The sequence below is a fragment of the Erpetoichthys calabaricus genome, chromosome 7 (assembly GCF_900747795.2).
Source record: "Erpetoichthys calabaricus chromosome 7, fErpCal1.3, whole genome shotgun sequence".
NCBI lineage: Eukaryota > Metazoa > Chordata > Cladistia > Polypteriformes > Polypteridae > Erpetoichthys > Erpetoichthys calabaricus.
Genome location: NC_041400.2, coordinates 173,656,347 through 173,672,777, shown reverse-complemented (window position 1 = coordinate 173,672,777; position 16,431 = coordinate 173,656,347). Strand labels below are relative to the sequence as shown.

The following is a 16,431-nucleotide window of genomic DNA, read 5'->3' as shown; positions in this document are numbered from 1 at the left end:
ATTAACTCCATTGTTAAAGTCTGTTTTCCATCACATGAGGGTATTACCTAAAGTCAAGCCGTTTCTTGCTGTAGATGATTTTGAAAAACTAATTAACACATTTGTATACACTGAAGCTAACCAGTTGTCCCTTGCTAACTCAGTCCAGAATGCTGCTGCCAGGCTTCTAACAGGAACATGAAAACGAAATCACATCACACCAATTTTAGCTTCTCTTCACTGGCTTCCTGTTCGCTACAGGGCCAAGTTTAAAATTTTATTGTTTGTTTTTGGGTCCCTGAATGGTTTATCTTACTGACCTCTTACATCCTTATTCTTCTTCACGGTCACTCTGACCAGAAGCTATTGGCTGTAACAAAATCTAAGCTTAGAGGGGACTGTACTTTTGCAGTAGCTACCCCTAAGCTTTGGAAAAGTCTACCTTTTTATATTAGGTCAGCAGCAACTTTGGTTACTTTTAAATCTCACCTTTCTTTTTGACTTAGCTTTTAACTTCTTTTATTTATACTATTTATTTAATCAGTTTTGGTGTATTTAAGTTTATTTAAATATGCATTTATGTATTAATGAAGGCTGTACAGCACTTTGGTCAACCTTTGTTGATTTAAATGTGCTTTATAAATAAAATTGACCTGACTTGACTACCACCTTTATTAAACAAGCTATTTTTTCCCAGTTTCTGCCTTTTTGTGTCAATCCAGAAATTACAAAATGAGTTTCCTAATCTTTTAGGGGAATTAAGCAAGAATTTGTGTGTGTGACTTTAATTATTGTTCCTTGTCTTGCTTTTTTATGTTTTGGTCATTTATTTGGTCATAATTAACTCACAAGTGAATTTTATACTGAGACTAGCAGCTCTGCTTTATCAGTCAGTATCAGCTGTACTCGTGCCTGTACTGCTCATAATTACACGTCAGTACATGAATACAATTATGGGAATAAACAGAAAAAGATTTATTAAAAAGAATATGGTAAAAAAAAAAAAAAAAAAGCAAGAGACAGAGTGAGTTTGGGAGCGTGCACCAATACAGTGTGCTGCCGCCCCCACCACACGACGAACCACCTCAGCGTCCAAAATTAGGATCCGAGCGCAGCCGTGAAACTGAAGACACCTCAGCACCATACTAGTTTGGATGGAATGGAACAGTGTGAGGTTTTTTTTTTTTTTACAGGGGCTGGAGTGCTACTCCTGCCGCCAACCCCAAAATTTTCCCTTGCAAGCTGGAGGACCTGCTTGCAGGCCTGGATGCAGCTTAACATCACACCCAGGTCGGAGCAATTGCAGGTTAAGGGCCTTGGTCAAGGGCCCAACAGGAGTGGAATCACTTTTGGCGTTTACAGGATTTGAACCAGCAACCTTCTGATTGATGACGCAGATCCCTAGCCTCAGAGCCACCTCACTTAAAGATATAGCAAAAAAATGCACATTTCTACATTTTCCCCACATGTAAATATACAAGCACACATTTCAGAAAGCAAAATAAGATAAAAAAAGACTAATTAAGCAATCAGATCATTTAGAAGTAAGACTGAAACCTTTATCTGGTTAGAATGAAAACCCGCATCCACAGCAGTACCCCAGGGTTGAACTTGGGGGCCCCTTACCATAGAGGTTTATTTTTTTTCCTCTGATTATTTATTTAACTAGATATTTGAGATGGTCTATTATGACAGTTTGTTTCACGATTTTGTGAGATCCAAGTCAGGGACACAAGGAAAAACCCAAAAGGGAAAGAATGAGGAACTCCACGTGCATCTTTTCAGGAGAGAATCAGGCACCTCCAGAGCAGAACACACACAAGAAGGTGACCAGAGGTGCAAGAGAGTCATCCACGCCACTGAAGGTTCAAGCTATGAGTGATACCACTTCCAGTTCTGACTGTGGGACACTAGGAAAGTGGGGGATGACACCTGAGGCAAGCAGTTTACTTCCTACTCTTGTGAATGAAGGAACTCAGCTGCTGTGGTTGTAGGTGACAATTATTATGAGTTCTTATCCATGCAACCTAATGGAGAAATCAGTTTGGTCAAGTACTTAAAGAGATCAGTGGAAATTAAGAGGAAGTCCATTTAAGACTGAAGTCAGGAAGCATTTTTTTATGCAAAGAGAGATTCTGGAACAAATTACCGAGACAAGTAGTTGAAATAGAAACCTTGACAACCTTTAAGAAGAATATGGATGAGATATTGGGACAGTTTAGCTATTAGTTAAAAATGGGCTTGATGGACTGAATGGTATCCTCTTATTTATGTTTCTTAGATTATTCTTGCACTTTTTATTTAAAATGAGCTCATCTCCATTAAGTGGCTGTAGATTTGCCTGGATAATATCATTTTTGCTGAATCTTGGGATATTTTTATTGGTCAGTCACAAGACTCAGAGAAGGAATCTATATTAAGTGTGGTTTAAGTCTCATTTAAGAACTGTTATACTTCGAACCAGAGAGTGGTGCTGTTGTCTAATGTCCTTTCTCTTCTCCCCTCTACAGGAAGAATGATTGACAGCTCCTCCATTTCTGATGTCATGCCTGGTTTCTACCCTCATGAACCAGCCCCGTCCGGCTTACAGCCATCATAACTGGCTCTAACGCCATGTTTGGGTAGTCTGAAGAAGGTTCATGTCTGAACACAATGGTTTTTGATCATTGCAATCGTTTCCTTATTTTCTATTTAGTCATACACTATATAGGGACCACTATGGTGCCTTAACTCTTTTTGACATTTCCTGTGTGTAGCTGCCTCTACAAGTTTGCAGTGAAGAGGACTTTCTTAGAAATAACTGAACTGACTGACGGTACACTTAAGCCGTGTATCAGATATACAGTCAATATCAGCCTCACGTGGCCAGATGTGATTCTTAGAATGAGAACTCCTATCTTGAGAAGAATCTCTAAAATCTTGGTAGTAGATATTGCGGAAAACCACAGCTGAAAAGGCAATACCCACAGAGCTTCTTAATAAATGCATGCCCTCAATTTCCTCCAGTCTATGCACTGTAAATGTTTGGGGTGCAACCGAAAAAACAAGGGAAGCAACATCTTGATGGTTATTTATTGTAATGTGAAGTAAACATTAAAGGTAACATTTCATAATGGATCTTAAGAATAACGCTTGATTCAGTTTAGTGGTTCAAATACATTATGGTATGGCATGCTTGGCATTTGCAGTTACATGATAACTTTAACCATACTTTAGTTATTCATTTAGCTGTGCATTCACAACATGGATGTTGTGCGGCCTCTTCCATGGTTCTGCTGGTATCAGAATAGTTAGGTAGATTTTTTTGTTTCAGACATATATAGACTATAAGACTTTGCCTCTCCTGTGACTCTTTGATATCAACAGCAAAAAGTTCTTGCTTAATGGGACTTTATTTTTCCTCCTATTAAGTATGTGTGATGGTGCACCTTTTAGCTTCAATGCATATCTGAGGATTTATTTTTTGCGGCCATAGCTGCCCATTCCTTTACCCTCAAATTTACTCTGACTGTATATCATAACTGTGAAAACTACGGCAATGCATTGTTCACTTTTACCACTAGCCCAGGGATGTCTTCAAATGCTAAAGTTAGATCTGGTTTCACAGAATTGCTTTTTCCTTTGGGTCAGGTTGTGCTTATTTTTAATGTATGTAATGTGTTTACAGTACTCACAACAAATATTTATAGGTTCAACAGTGGTGTTCATGGGGACATGTTTTAGGCACAGACCGTTTATCTCTCATAAGCACAGGCGTGTTATTGGTCGGACCAGGTTAACAAAAGAACCATTGTTCTTTGCCATTTAAGTCACCACCCTCTATTCTGGCCACTGCTTCATGAGGCATTGGATTGGTACAGAAAATACACACAAATCACTGAACCTATATTTAAGCCAAATTCATTGACGGTCATCTCTAGACATACAGTATAATATATAAGTTTGGCCCAGCAAGACTAAGTCAGTATTGAAAAATTACGGTGGAACCTCTCATACGTAAATTAGACATAAGACAATTGAGATTTAACCAGACGGTAAAGCAAAGTTAAAAAAGTTAAAAACAAGGAGAAGAATGCAAAAAATTAAAAATTAACATAGTGCGTTCCACCTGTATTCTCCCTTTATCTCACCATGAAATAGGGTGTAACCTTCATTAATGTTTAATTTAAAGCAAAAACACACATTTGAAATTGAGGCTATTGATGCATTGGTGTATACTGTATAGAAATGACATATTCAGAGGTATAGGCAAAACCAAATTCACTTCAGTTTTATGGGCAATATTAGGGAAATGGCTAAGGACATTTTATTAAATACGGTTTTTCTGCTAAACATGGTTAGCAAGTTTCCCCGTGTACACATTTTGGAACAGATACGTAAAAGGAAAAGTACGCAACCTTCACAATGACATTTCAAATAGGCTTCATTTCTTTTACAACATTCACAAAGTCACATTTCATCCACAAAGGATTCTTACCTGCTGATGCTACACCTGGTGAGTCAAATATTTGCGACACTTTGTCTCTCTTGCTATTCTTCAGGGGTGCCAAGTTTTGTTCTCTATACACCCCAAAACTCTCTAGGTTTCGCCGTCTACCTCCAAGGCTTGACTCATTGATTCCCGAAACTTGTAGGTCCCCAAAAAGATCAGAAGGTGGCTCTTGTCGACTTCGTGTACTGTCAAAATGTCGTCGGATGCAGGGATCATGGAAATCACTAACCGGCTCAACACGTTCATGAGTGCGCTTCCACTGTTGGGTGTCTGAGATTGACAATGTGGAAAGAGTGTCTACTTCAAAAATATTTTTGGAACTCCTTGGTGGAGTGTCCAAATTTTGCTGCAGCCTTTGCTTCTCCTTATGTTTAGGGAGAGAAGGCTCTTTGTCAGACATACATAATCGTTCACTCAGAAGGCTTAAGTAACTAGAATTCTTTGCTCCACTAAAGAGTCCTCCAAGATCATCCCTCTGAGAACCAGACTGCTGATCATCCTTATGTTTGTGCTTATGCTTGTGCTTACGCTTATGGAGGCGGACATTTGGCAAGTTGCTGCTGCCCATCTTGGGAGCCACTAGTGTAGATGTGGAATTGTTCATTCCTGTAGATGGTATCTGGTGAGCACTGTGTTTGGTCTTATGTTTGGCAGTAGTGGTCAACTTCATGTGAGCACCAGAATGGAACTGGGGTGGTGGGGCTGCTGGTCTCATAAATGGAGAAGCTGCTGCTCCAAGCGTGTGAGATAAGTACAAAGGAGTTGGATACTGACCGTAGTAACCCAGATTCATCATACTAGTGGCAATAGGCATTGACGTATAAGGCATTGCATAAGGTGCATAGTAATTGCCGCTGGCGATCGGGTATCCAAACCCTTGAAGGAAAGGCATCTTTGTCATTGGCTCGTTGGCTTTGGCCGGTCTGCCACGCCTCTTCTTGGACTTTATTTCAGAATTCCGACGAAGGTAGTGCAGGGGATCATATGGAAAATATGGAACTGGGTAATAATGATCAAAGTTGACCCTGAAGATGCTAGGATAGGAATTTTCGTGGTAAAATGTATAGCTGCGATGAGAGATGCGGAAAACCTGGAATTTTCCAATTAGTTCCTCAAGGTCTGCCAAAAACTGCAAATCATCTCGGCTTTGAAGGCCTTTTCGTTTACGACGGTGTTTCTGCTTTTTCAGGGCATCATGAGCTAAAAATGTTTCTACAGCTACTGTACCACTATGTTTTGGGCAGTGTCCCCGTTTTGCCTTGTTGCTGGCTTCTAACGCTGCAGCTTCAGAAGGCTCCAGAGAGCAAAAGTCAAAGGAGTATCTCCTGCGGGATGCTGGTCCTTTCTCTGCCTGGTCAGATGTGCTGTTGTTGTCTGTGCCAATTCCACTATCACTGGGAATTGTCTCCTCACTGTGGGACTCACTAACTGGAGACAGTGTCACCTCTTTGAGAGAGGCAACCTCAGAGAGATGAGAAGGCGAGTTGGCCATGAGCCTGGGAGGAGAAAGCTTCCAGCCACTACTGTGCAAGCCTTTGGGAGCTTTGGTGGACAATGCACTAATGGGCTGCAAGTTTGGCATGGTCTTGAGCTCATGCAGTGTTGTATCTGCAGTTGTAGGACTTAAATTCCCACCTGGCCCCACAGCTTTGTCAACAGGTAGCTGTGCTGTGATGGGTAAAGGCATCCTGGCTGTAGACTGTGGGTTGGAAGGCACTGCTGGGTTTTCAGACATGTTCAGAACAGGCACAGGGTGCTTTTCGCTTGCTTTGTGCTCATCTTGCTGAAGCTGCAGCTCAACTCTTGGTTTCCTTCCTCTTTTTTTGCCAATGTAGATGGTCCCTCTCTTACTTACATTGATTTGCTTTCCTAGGCGAGATTCAATGTTTGATGCTACAGTGGAAACTGAACTGGATGTGGGGACCTTGGACTTTAAAACCAGACTGCTGCTTGCAGAGCATGACAAGATCTCATTCAGTATATTCTTTCGTTTAACCATTTTCATTTTGTTTATTGTCCTAATTGTCTTCTTATCGAGAACACCATAGTTTCTGACTTTTTTATTAAGCTTAATCTGGTTAGACGGGGACTCGTTTGAAGGGGAAATATGCACTAGTTTTGCCAGGCTTCTTTTCTTTCTTCGCTTCTTTGGAGTACCGGATGCCTCGTGAGCTATTGGGCTTATAGGACTAGTTGACGTACCTTCATGAATCGTTTCTACAGTTAGCAGAGGCTGTTTTTTGGGTCGCCCCCTTTTCTTTTTTAGAGGAGTAATAACTGTTAGGCTGTCTGTGTTGGTGTAGAGAGGACTAGAGGGTGTGATAGGATAAGCTGACGGTGGGTCAACAATGGTTGCTGTTGGGTTAGATATATCTTTTGGGATGCTGATACTTTTGGACTTATTTGAAGTCCACCTTTGCTTTGCTTTCAGCTTTGGATGCTTAATTTCAGACACTTTGCTGCCAGGCTGTTCCAAGTCTGAAAACATACTTAGTTTTCCCACAACTACAGGTTTTCTAAGTCTGCTTTTACAAGCCTCAGTGGTTTCACTTGTTTTAACTTCAGGATTGCCCATAGGCTCACACTCTGGATCCTTTTCTGCTATTCTAGGTGTTCTCAACTCATTCTTATTAAGACGGGTTTGCTGGGAGTCTGACAGTCCACTCCCAATGCCATCACTTTTTTCATTCACTTCAGATTCTAACTGCACTTTTTCTGAGGTGCTCTCAAAATGTACTTGACCTTTTAGTGATTTACGGTTTTTCCTCTTGCGTCCTGGAAAGCTGGCAACTTCTGCTTGGTTGGAAACTGATCCTTGTAAAACATTTTCGTCCTTTTCTTGAGCAATCCCAGTACTTGTGTTTTCTCCATGAGACATATCATGGCTCTTTTCAATCTCCAGCACTTCCTTCTCTGTAATAGTTTCTGAAATTTTTATTTCAGTCTCTTTTGCTACAATTTTATTCCACTGTGCCCCTGAGCTGTGATTAATCAGATTTCTCATTGAGTCCTTTCTTCCATATTTTCTCTTAATGTTGCCAAACATTTGCTCAGACAATTCCTGCAGCCCTCTATCGTCCTTGTGAGTGGGTGTTGTCTTCATGGTGTTTTCTCCTTGACCGACAGCCTGAGATACAAGACCCATGGCTGGTGCACGTACTGAAGTGGCTGACATTTGACTGGTAATAGTGCTAAACTGACTGACATTGGGACTTCCACTAGGCTTTTTAATTTGTGGCTTTAGAAGAATTCCTCCAATTTCTGTAGCTGGGCTTTTGCAGTGTCCACTTTTTGATTCTGAGTCCACTAAAATGCCCTGGGAGGGAGACCCTCCTGCTGGTGTTGTCAACCACTCCATATGATGGGAATTGTTCTTGGACTGATACTTTGGTTTCACAGCCTCTCTGAGAAAATCCACCTGATGGTCTCCTTCATTTTGCTCAGCAGGTTTGTAAGATTTCTCATAGATCTATGAAGACAAAAATGAACAGTATTTTTAATTAGTTATTATGTTTTTTATCAACTTCTTTTAAACATTACAGGTATATTACTACAAAAAGTTGCACAACATACACAAAATAGAGAACCACAGAGAGCAGATATATTTTAATCTTAATCTAGGATGGCCAGTTACTTTAGCTTTGGATGCACAAAAGTTTATAAATATCTCTCAATTTTCTGAAAATATTATCATTTATCAAATTATCTTCAAACAAAATAGGTATGTGTTTACAAAAATGCATTACGGTGTGTGTGTATATACACAGAGATGTACAGTACACAGTGTAATCTTTTCTGCAGAAACAGAATATTTAGCGTTGGGCCCCAAAAATTTCCGTTGCTGCTTCTGATGCTAGAAATGCAAATACATGGATGTGGCTGCTACAAACTCGAATACATTAATGGCCGTCTAGTTGCTAGGCAGATAAGGTAAAAAGAGTTACACAACATCAATTTACAGCATTCTGCAACTTTATTTCATTGCTTTATCTTAACATTCCTCGTGTGACAACCATTAAACCATCAGGATGCAATTTTTTCAAAATTACCAGTGTTAGTAACACAAAGGGGAAAAAAAGACACTGACTTACTATTACAATATTTTATTAAACTCACAGTTTAGCTATCTTCATTTCAGCATTTCAAAATGCTGCAAATATTCTGATTTCATTAAAACCACAGTTTAAAAAATAAAACTTTGCAAATCAAAGAATGAATGTCTTTTGAATAAGGAGCTGCAAGTAGCATTGTAGCTATAATTTTAACATGCTTTGTGCCAGATGAAACTAAGGATGTAATTTAAATACTCCTTAGAAATGTCAGATTTAAATTCTAAGTTGGGTAAACATTGCCAGCAAAATATTTTTTACTTGATAATTTGAAGTTGCAAGTTAGCATTTCTTATGAAATAGCAAAGTGTGTTTGTGTGCACATAATTATTATTGTGTTTGTTAATTTGTTTATCTGTAATTACTAAGGTATTAAGTGATGCATGTCAACTCTGTGATGAGACTGGAAGTAAAAAGGTTTGTGCCCATACCTGAGGAAGGTGAAAATTAAACAGGCTAAGGATGTCACAGTGTCAAATGTCCGGTATATTTATGAATTTATTTCTAGTAATACTGACTACTGCAGTGTGTTATTCACAGACTGTTCAAATTGTTCTTTATGCAGCTTTCAGGGAATTCAAAATGCTGCTGTAAGTATCAGTACAAGAACTAGAAAGTACAACTACATAACTGCTCGAACTGGCTCACAGTTAAGTTTAGGGCTGATTTCAAAATCTTCCTTTAAACATATAAACACTTAAATGGCCAGAACTCTGCTTATTAATCTTAACTTATTATTATTTACAAACCATTATTTAGTGTGAATTAAGATCTCAAGATGCCAGCCTATTTAAGATTCTAAACAGTAATAAAATAAGAACGTTGAGGTTTTAGTTAAAGTGCAAACGCCGTGCAATGATCTGCCTACTAATACAGTATAAGAGGTGCCCCTTTCAGTCTCAGCTTTTAAATTCAGGCTGAAGTCTTACTTCTTTAGTCCATCATACCCTGACTAGAACTGCTGTGCATATTGCATCCCTGTTAGTCAGTAGTACAAAAATATTACTAATGCTCCTCTACTCTCTTTATCTTCTTGATATCTTCTTGTGGCACTTGGTGCCACTGCTCTACTACCTAGCTTTTCTTGTACCCATAGAAAAATCATTAGAAATACAGGGAGCATTGGAATCATCGAATAGAAAGATTCTTGGACAGCAAGCACAAACTCTACTGTGGAATTATTGTATTGGCGGTTAGTTGTCCAATGTCTCTAGGACTCTGACCATGCCCGACTTTAGCTTTGTCTTACAATTGATCATGGGTATCCTAGAGGTTTATCTTCAGGGATGCTGCTGACTAGGGTTTTTGTTTTGCTCTCCTCTGTTGTCAACTAGCCACAGCTCAACAATCAATTAATGGACAGATGTGGTTTGTTTACATGTATTGTTAATCAGGTTCTACTTTGTGTTCATTGTGTTTTAACAAATCTTTATTTTTATGTGTACTAATTGTGAAGTTACTCTAGTAATTTGTAAACTTTATACTTGCATTTAACCATAGAACTTGTCACAGAACACTTGGGCCTGCACTCAGTGAAGAGTGCTATACAAAAGTAAACTGAACTGTATTGAAAGAATAGTGATCATCATCTTAAGCATCAGCTCCACCAGTGAGCTATGGTTTGTACTCAGCGTGGGAGGACAAATTGAGTTGTTACTGTCCTCAGTATTAGTGTTCATAAAGAAACATGACTTTGTATTCATCACAGTAGTCCTTCATCCAAATGCTTTAGAATTATATGAGGGGGAGTCAAGCTAAAGTTAGAAAATGGGATTTATCAGAAAATGGAACTAATCTTAACAAAACTTGTGGTAATTTCTTAATGTAGTCTCCATCCTTCTCAAAGCACTTATGCCACCTGCCTGGAAGTTCCAGGATTCCAGCAGAATAAAATGTTTTGTCTTGTACTCGCAACCACTCGTCCACACCCAAGTTACTGTCGAACACGACATGCCAAGTGCTACTACAGTCACTAGTGCAAGTTACTGTGACTTGCTGAAGACCAATGTGAAGCCTGCTATTCGATACAAGGGGCGGGGACTGCTGTCTCAATGAGTCCTTTTGCTATAAGACAATGCCCGCCCACAAACTGCTAAGAACACCAAGGCTTGTCTGGAGAAACTTAAGTTTGAGGTATTACCATATCCTCCTTATTCACCAGATTTGCCACCTTTTTGGACCGCTAAAAAAACATCTGAGTGGTCGTCGATTCAAGACAGATAACGATGTGACGAAAGCAGAGCATGAGTGTTTCAGAGGACATGACTAAACCTTTTATTCTGCTGGAATCCAGTCACCTCCAGGCAGGTGGCGCAATTGCACTGAGAAGGCTAGAGACTACATTGAGAAATGACATTATTAATTTTGTTAAGGTTTGTTCCGTTTTCTAATAAATCACATTTTCTAACTTTAACTTGACTCTCCCTTGTACATCTTAATGCAATTTATAGCCACTTGATTTTCCAGTACAATTAAAACATTTTGATGCTGGTTCCACTGGTACAGAAATGTGAAGGGACAATACAGTCCTGGAAGTAATGACACAACAGGCACAAATGATAAAACATTTATTTATATGGCACATTTTCATACAAGAAAATAGCTAAAAATGTTTTAATAATAATGGCTAATCACAGTTGCAATAGAGAACTGTAATTTATAATAGTAAAGAATTAATGTCTAGCTTTATGACAAAAATGACACTGAGATGGCCAGGAAGGACTCTGGTTGGTGGGAAATTGGGAAAGAAAAAGCCAGTGGGGTTTCCAAGGCCAAAACAAAGTAATAACAATTAAAAATACATAGCATTTGATACATTTTGCAAGTATATGAGTTAAATAAGGGTGCAAGTCTCCTTTAACTGTAAGGACACAAATGCTAACCTGCTTTGTGCCACAGAACAAAGAAACCAAACACTTGACGTCAAGCTCCTCTACGAGTCACAGCACAGAGGCTGCATTACTCCACGTCTTCAATGGATGAAGACTAGCAGGGGAACTTCAAGTGAAGTCGACATCTCCGGCTTTCCTTTTATAATCATCTGCAGTTGTATTAATTCATCAGCGCACTTGATGGTCTGCTCAGCTTGTCTTTAGCAATAAGACCTTTTTTTCCTGCTGGAATATTGATTGAAAATCCTACAATGCTCTGTTTTGCCTCCAGTGCTGCGAAAATCTTATTATTTATTTACCGATAACAGGCACTCCTAGCTGTCAACCACATACTGAAACTGCACGGCTCAATAATGCTGTAGTTCAAAAAGAATAGAAGTGTAAATGTGTTTTACCACAAAGTAATAAACAAGAAATCCGTCTGGACACAGGAAGGATAACATGCGATAAATACGCTAAGCCTTTGGGATTTGATACTTTTTTCCCTGTTAAGATTTTGTCTTAGAAAAATAAAGTAGGTACATTTTATTTTGGATCTACGTATGTATTCTACTTGGTGCCAAATGAAAATGTAGCCCACAAATCATGATATATACACTCACTGACCTGACTTTCATGACTCATCGCTACATCAACTTATGAGGACTTCTTTGCATACACGACACAGTCACGGCCAGAAGGGTTTCTTGGTTGCAGTGTACTGATCACAAAGCCAGTAGTATGCTACTTTTTCAGCAATTTTTGAATTGTGAACTTTTCAAGAGCATGCACAATTGTTCAAAAAATTGTCTGCATTCATCCTTCCCTCAATTCTGACCAGTCTCCCTATCCCAGCTGCTGAGGAGCATCCCCATAGCAAGGACAGTGTTAGACAGGCAATGATAGCCACTATTGGGAAGCACTTTACATAGAGAAGTGGGAGCCATTTCAGCCACTACCAGAATGTAGCATCCACCTGGGCGATGTGACAACAAGAGGCAAGAGAGGCAGTTAGCCAATCAGAGACAGGGGATGATTAGGAGGCCAGAATGATCAGGCCATGTGTGGGCAATATAGCCAGGACATTGGGATATACCCTGCTCTTTAAAAAAGATGCCCAGGGATCTTTCATAAATAAAGACAAGTCAGGAGCTTGGTTTGATTCATCATCTAAAGGATGCACTGGGGCATTGAGATCCCCACTCAGAGCACAGGGTATGTGCCTCCTGCTGGCCTTACCAACAGCTCTTGTGGCAGTAACCCAGACTTTTCCTAGATGGTATCTCATTCAAGTACCAGCTGGGCCTGAACATACTTAGCTTACCTGTTGTGAAGTGCATTGGGTATGGCTGCTGGCTCCCAATTATCCTGACTTGCATAAATAAATGTTTTAGACAAGTGAAAGGTGAAAATTAACCCATCACAGGGCACTTTGGTACACACGGCCACACTCAATATACAGTTGCCAATTAACCTAACATAAATGTCATCAACATGCTAGAAGAACATGGAATAGTGAATTTATACAGTATTGGTCAACATATAAATGAATGTTGCTATCATTTTTAGAGGTCAAAAATATTTTCCCACATTTGAATCACAAGGCAGATTGTTTTGCAAAGCTTTTAATGGTTTTATTTATCTATACATCCATCCATACTGTACATTCAACCATCCTGCTTATTAACCATCTTTCACTTGTGTTTAATGTTAGTTTGATTTTATAATCTCTGTTTCATGATACACTTAGCACAAACTGTAAATATCCACAATAAAGATCTTTTCACTAATATATGCATGACTCCAAATGTGAATATTTTAAGTTGCCATGCAAGGACAGCACCGAATGTTTCATGATACAGTAAGCCCTATCGTCATTTTTTTTTTATTCCCGGGATCTATTTCAGAAATGAACCTGCAAGTAATCTTATCAAACAAATTCTTTCTTATCTAATCTGAGCTAAGAAGAGGAGAAAATAGCCGTCATTTGTTTTAACACATTTTAGAACAAATTTAAATATAAACTCATGGTTAAAACTGATATTGACAAAAGCATAAACTTACAGACCGCACAACCTTGAGTGCTTCTGGCTCAGTTTCCCAGATGCTGCTGCCGTTTTGTTTTTTCAGCTCAGGTCAACATCCGCCTAAAAGCTCTACAGCACAGAAGCTTGACTGCATTTCTAATATCTTCTTTTTTTATCCTCTGTGGTTACAGTTAGTTTTGCAGAAGGTTTATTCAATTTGGTGTTTGTGGTCCAATTGGCGCTTTCTTTTTATGCAAAGCAACTTTTAAGTGTTCTTTTAAGCTAATACATTTCTTGTCTAAACACCCAGGTGATCACAATAAAACCCAACAAATGTGACTTTTCATATTAATTTACCAAATAAAAGACTCTCATAAGGCTGGGGTAGTTATGAAATATTTATATACCATACATACATTATAATTCTTGGTTTTATAAAGATTAAAGCTGGACATGAACAGGCCAATCATCTCAGTCTACAGGACCTTCTGCACCCTACCTCAGCTACCTATATATATGGCATGAGGAGGATGCCCAGCTTGACATGTGTCGCCTTATCTAAAGCCTTCTGAAAATCGGCATAAATAATCTCCTATGCACCTCCCTACATTCACCTTTTTGTTGCTTCCTCATAGAATTTCAGCATATTAGTGAAACACAACCTCCCTCGTATGAACCCATGTTGACTATTTGCTAATACACCTGTTCTACACATGTGCTGCTCGATTTTTTCTTTAATAATTCCTTCCATTGATTTACCTGTGCTGCATGTTAAGCTTACTGGCCTACAGTTACTTGGATCTGCTTGATCACCATTTTTACATAACAGGATAATGTTGCTCTTTTCAAGTCTTCATGATTTTGGGTACTGACTTTTCGAATGCATCAAGGAATTATACAGTATATGTACTCGCTAACCTCATTACTCCTGCATGCACAAAAGATGCACCTGTCAGTTTGATCGGTGATTCCAGACTGGTCTTGAGTGAGTGTGGGTGTGCGCATTAATGAGTCCTGCAATGGTCAGACACCCAGTCCAGGGATTTTTCTTTTTATTTATTTTTTTATTGAATTTATTAAAAGCAAGAAACATTCCATACAAACAAGTCAAATTTAACAAAACTAAATTCAATTCAATTCAATTCAATTCAATTCCCACCCAAGAGAAGGAGAGGAAGGCCAACAGCCAGAATAAAAAAAAGAGTAGAAAAGAGGGAACAGAATCCTTTTCCCCAATATAAACTCTTAATCTAAAATGTTATTGATTAGATCCTGCTAGATTTTACAAACATTTTGAACAGATCTTCTAAGTAAGAATTAGATTTTCTCCAATTTCAAATAGTATATAAGATCAGCTACCCACGGACTTAAAAATGGTGGACTAGGATTCTTCCAGGTGAGCAAGAGATGTCTAAGTCCAGGGCTTTTAATGTTGTGTTGTGTTGGTCCCCCCATCCGACCATGAATGTGATTAGGCGGGTTTGAGAAAGTCTTGTTTTGTGTTATATGTAAAAATAAAAATGTAATTCAAAGTTGTATATCTGGGGCGCATCAGAAATGAGACAAATGGATGATACAGTATATAGAGCAAAGCTAGCACGTGTTGCTTATTATAGGGAAACCACTAGTAGCCATTATAATTTCCTTGTGCTAATATATTAGCATCATTTCAATTTTTCAGTCTATTTACTGGTCTCAGTTTCAGAAGTTGCATTGCAGGTGAAAACACTTACTTCTTTGAGACTGACTTCTACCTGAACACCCAGATGGCCTCAGTTGAGTAGTAAAAGTTCCACAATGTAAGAAATGGCCAGACAAGAGTATACTTTCCATGTGGTTTATGGCCTATTATATGGCTAGTCCACTCATCTACCATTTTTCCTGCCACCGTCGAGTGAAAGTTTTGTGAGTGTGGGTGAGGTGAGCAACTAAAACAGCTACCCTTCACTCCCAAATCAATCACATTGAGTCATACTTCATGTGTGGCGGAGTACATCAACCTCAGTCCCTCCAGCAGCTACACAGAATCAATTTACAGAAACTGAACTGCAGTAAAATGTAGAATTCAGGGCAGACAAAGGTGAGTTAAAGATGTGCCTATCCATCCAAGATAAGCTGGCATGCAAAGCAGTGATTGCTTAACCACAGTGCCAAAAGACAGACACACAGCCTCACGGCTAGTGCCAAGACTGGTGGCTTCTATTAGCCTCACTGCCCTTTCACATTAGCAAAATGCGCCATCATGGCCACGTTAAAGTCCTTCTACAGAGATCTGGCACTTGTGGCAGTTGGCAGATAGCAAGGTGAGCTTTCACAAATGCCCTTGCAGTTGATCACCATTTCAGAGAATGAAAATGTCAAACTAACTTCTTGTAGACACCTGTTTCTCTAAACACGGAACTGCCACAACTTCAATGCACCAAACAACAAGGGTAGCAATCTTTATATGATATCTGAATAACAGATGCTTTTCAGACACTGAAATTCTCATTTTTTTATTTTCCCTCCCTTTAAAATAAAATAATAAACTTAAAGAGAATGAAGCCTCTTTCAGATATCACGAAACTACTTATCTCCTTCTTGTTTTACCTCACATTAAACACAGAGACCTGCTGAAAGATAAAGTCAACTTATTTTACTCTTAAAGCAGAGGTTTGTGTCCCCACCTCACATCCTCTTGAATAAAAGTTTGAATCCTACCCTAAATCAGCATCTGAATGCAGTCTGCAGGATCGCCAAGTGTCCCTACAGGGTTTTCACTGCTACTCCATTTTTGTTGCACATCCTAAAGATTTGTGTGTTGGATTAACAGTCAACTCTAAAGATGGCCTGGTGTGATTGGGTTTGGATGTGTGGATGACTGTGGACTGCAATGGACTGACATTTTGCCTAGGGTTGGCACCATTTATGAAATCACTTTAGCAAGTTCAATGTTGTGGAGCAGAGCACATGTT

At 39.2% G+C, this 16,431-nt stretch overlaps 1 protein-coding gene across 4 annotated transcripts in view; it reads right to left on the bottom strand.

Moving 5' to 3' along the window:
- Positions 1 to 16,431, bottom strand: part of setbp1 (SET binding protein 1) — a 352,441-nt gene that overhangs the window by 57,053 nt on the left and 278,957 nt on the right. For all 4 annotated transcript variants that reach the window (XM_028805729.2, XM_051929498.1, XM_051929499.1 and 1 more), the window contains one exon: positions 4,457 to 7,940. In XM_028805729.2, coding sequence (XP_028661562.2) covers positions 4,457 to 7,940 — 3,484 coding nt within the window. The remainder of the gene's footprint in view (positions 1 to 4,456; positions 7,941 to 16,431) is intronic.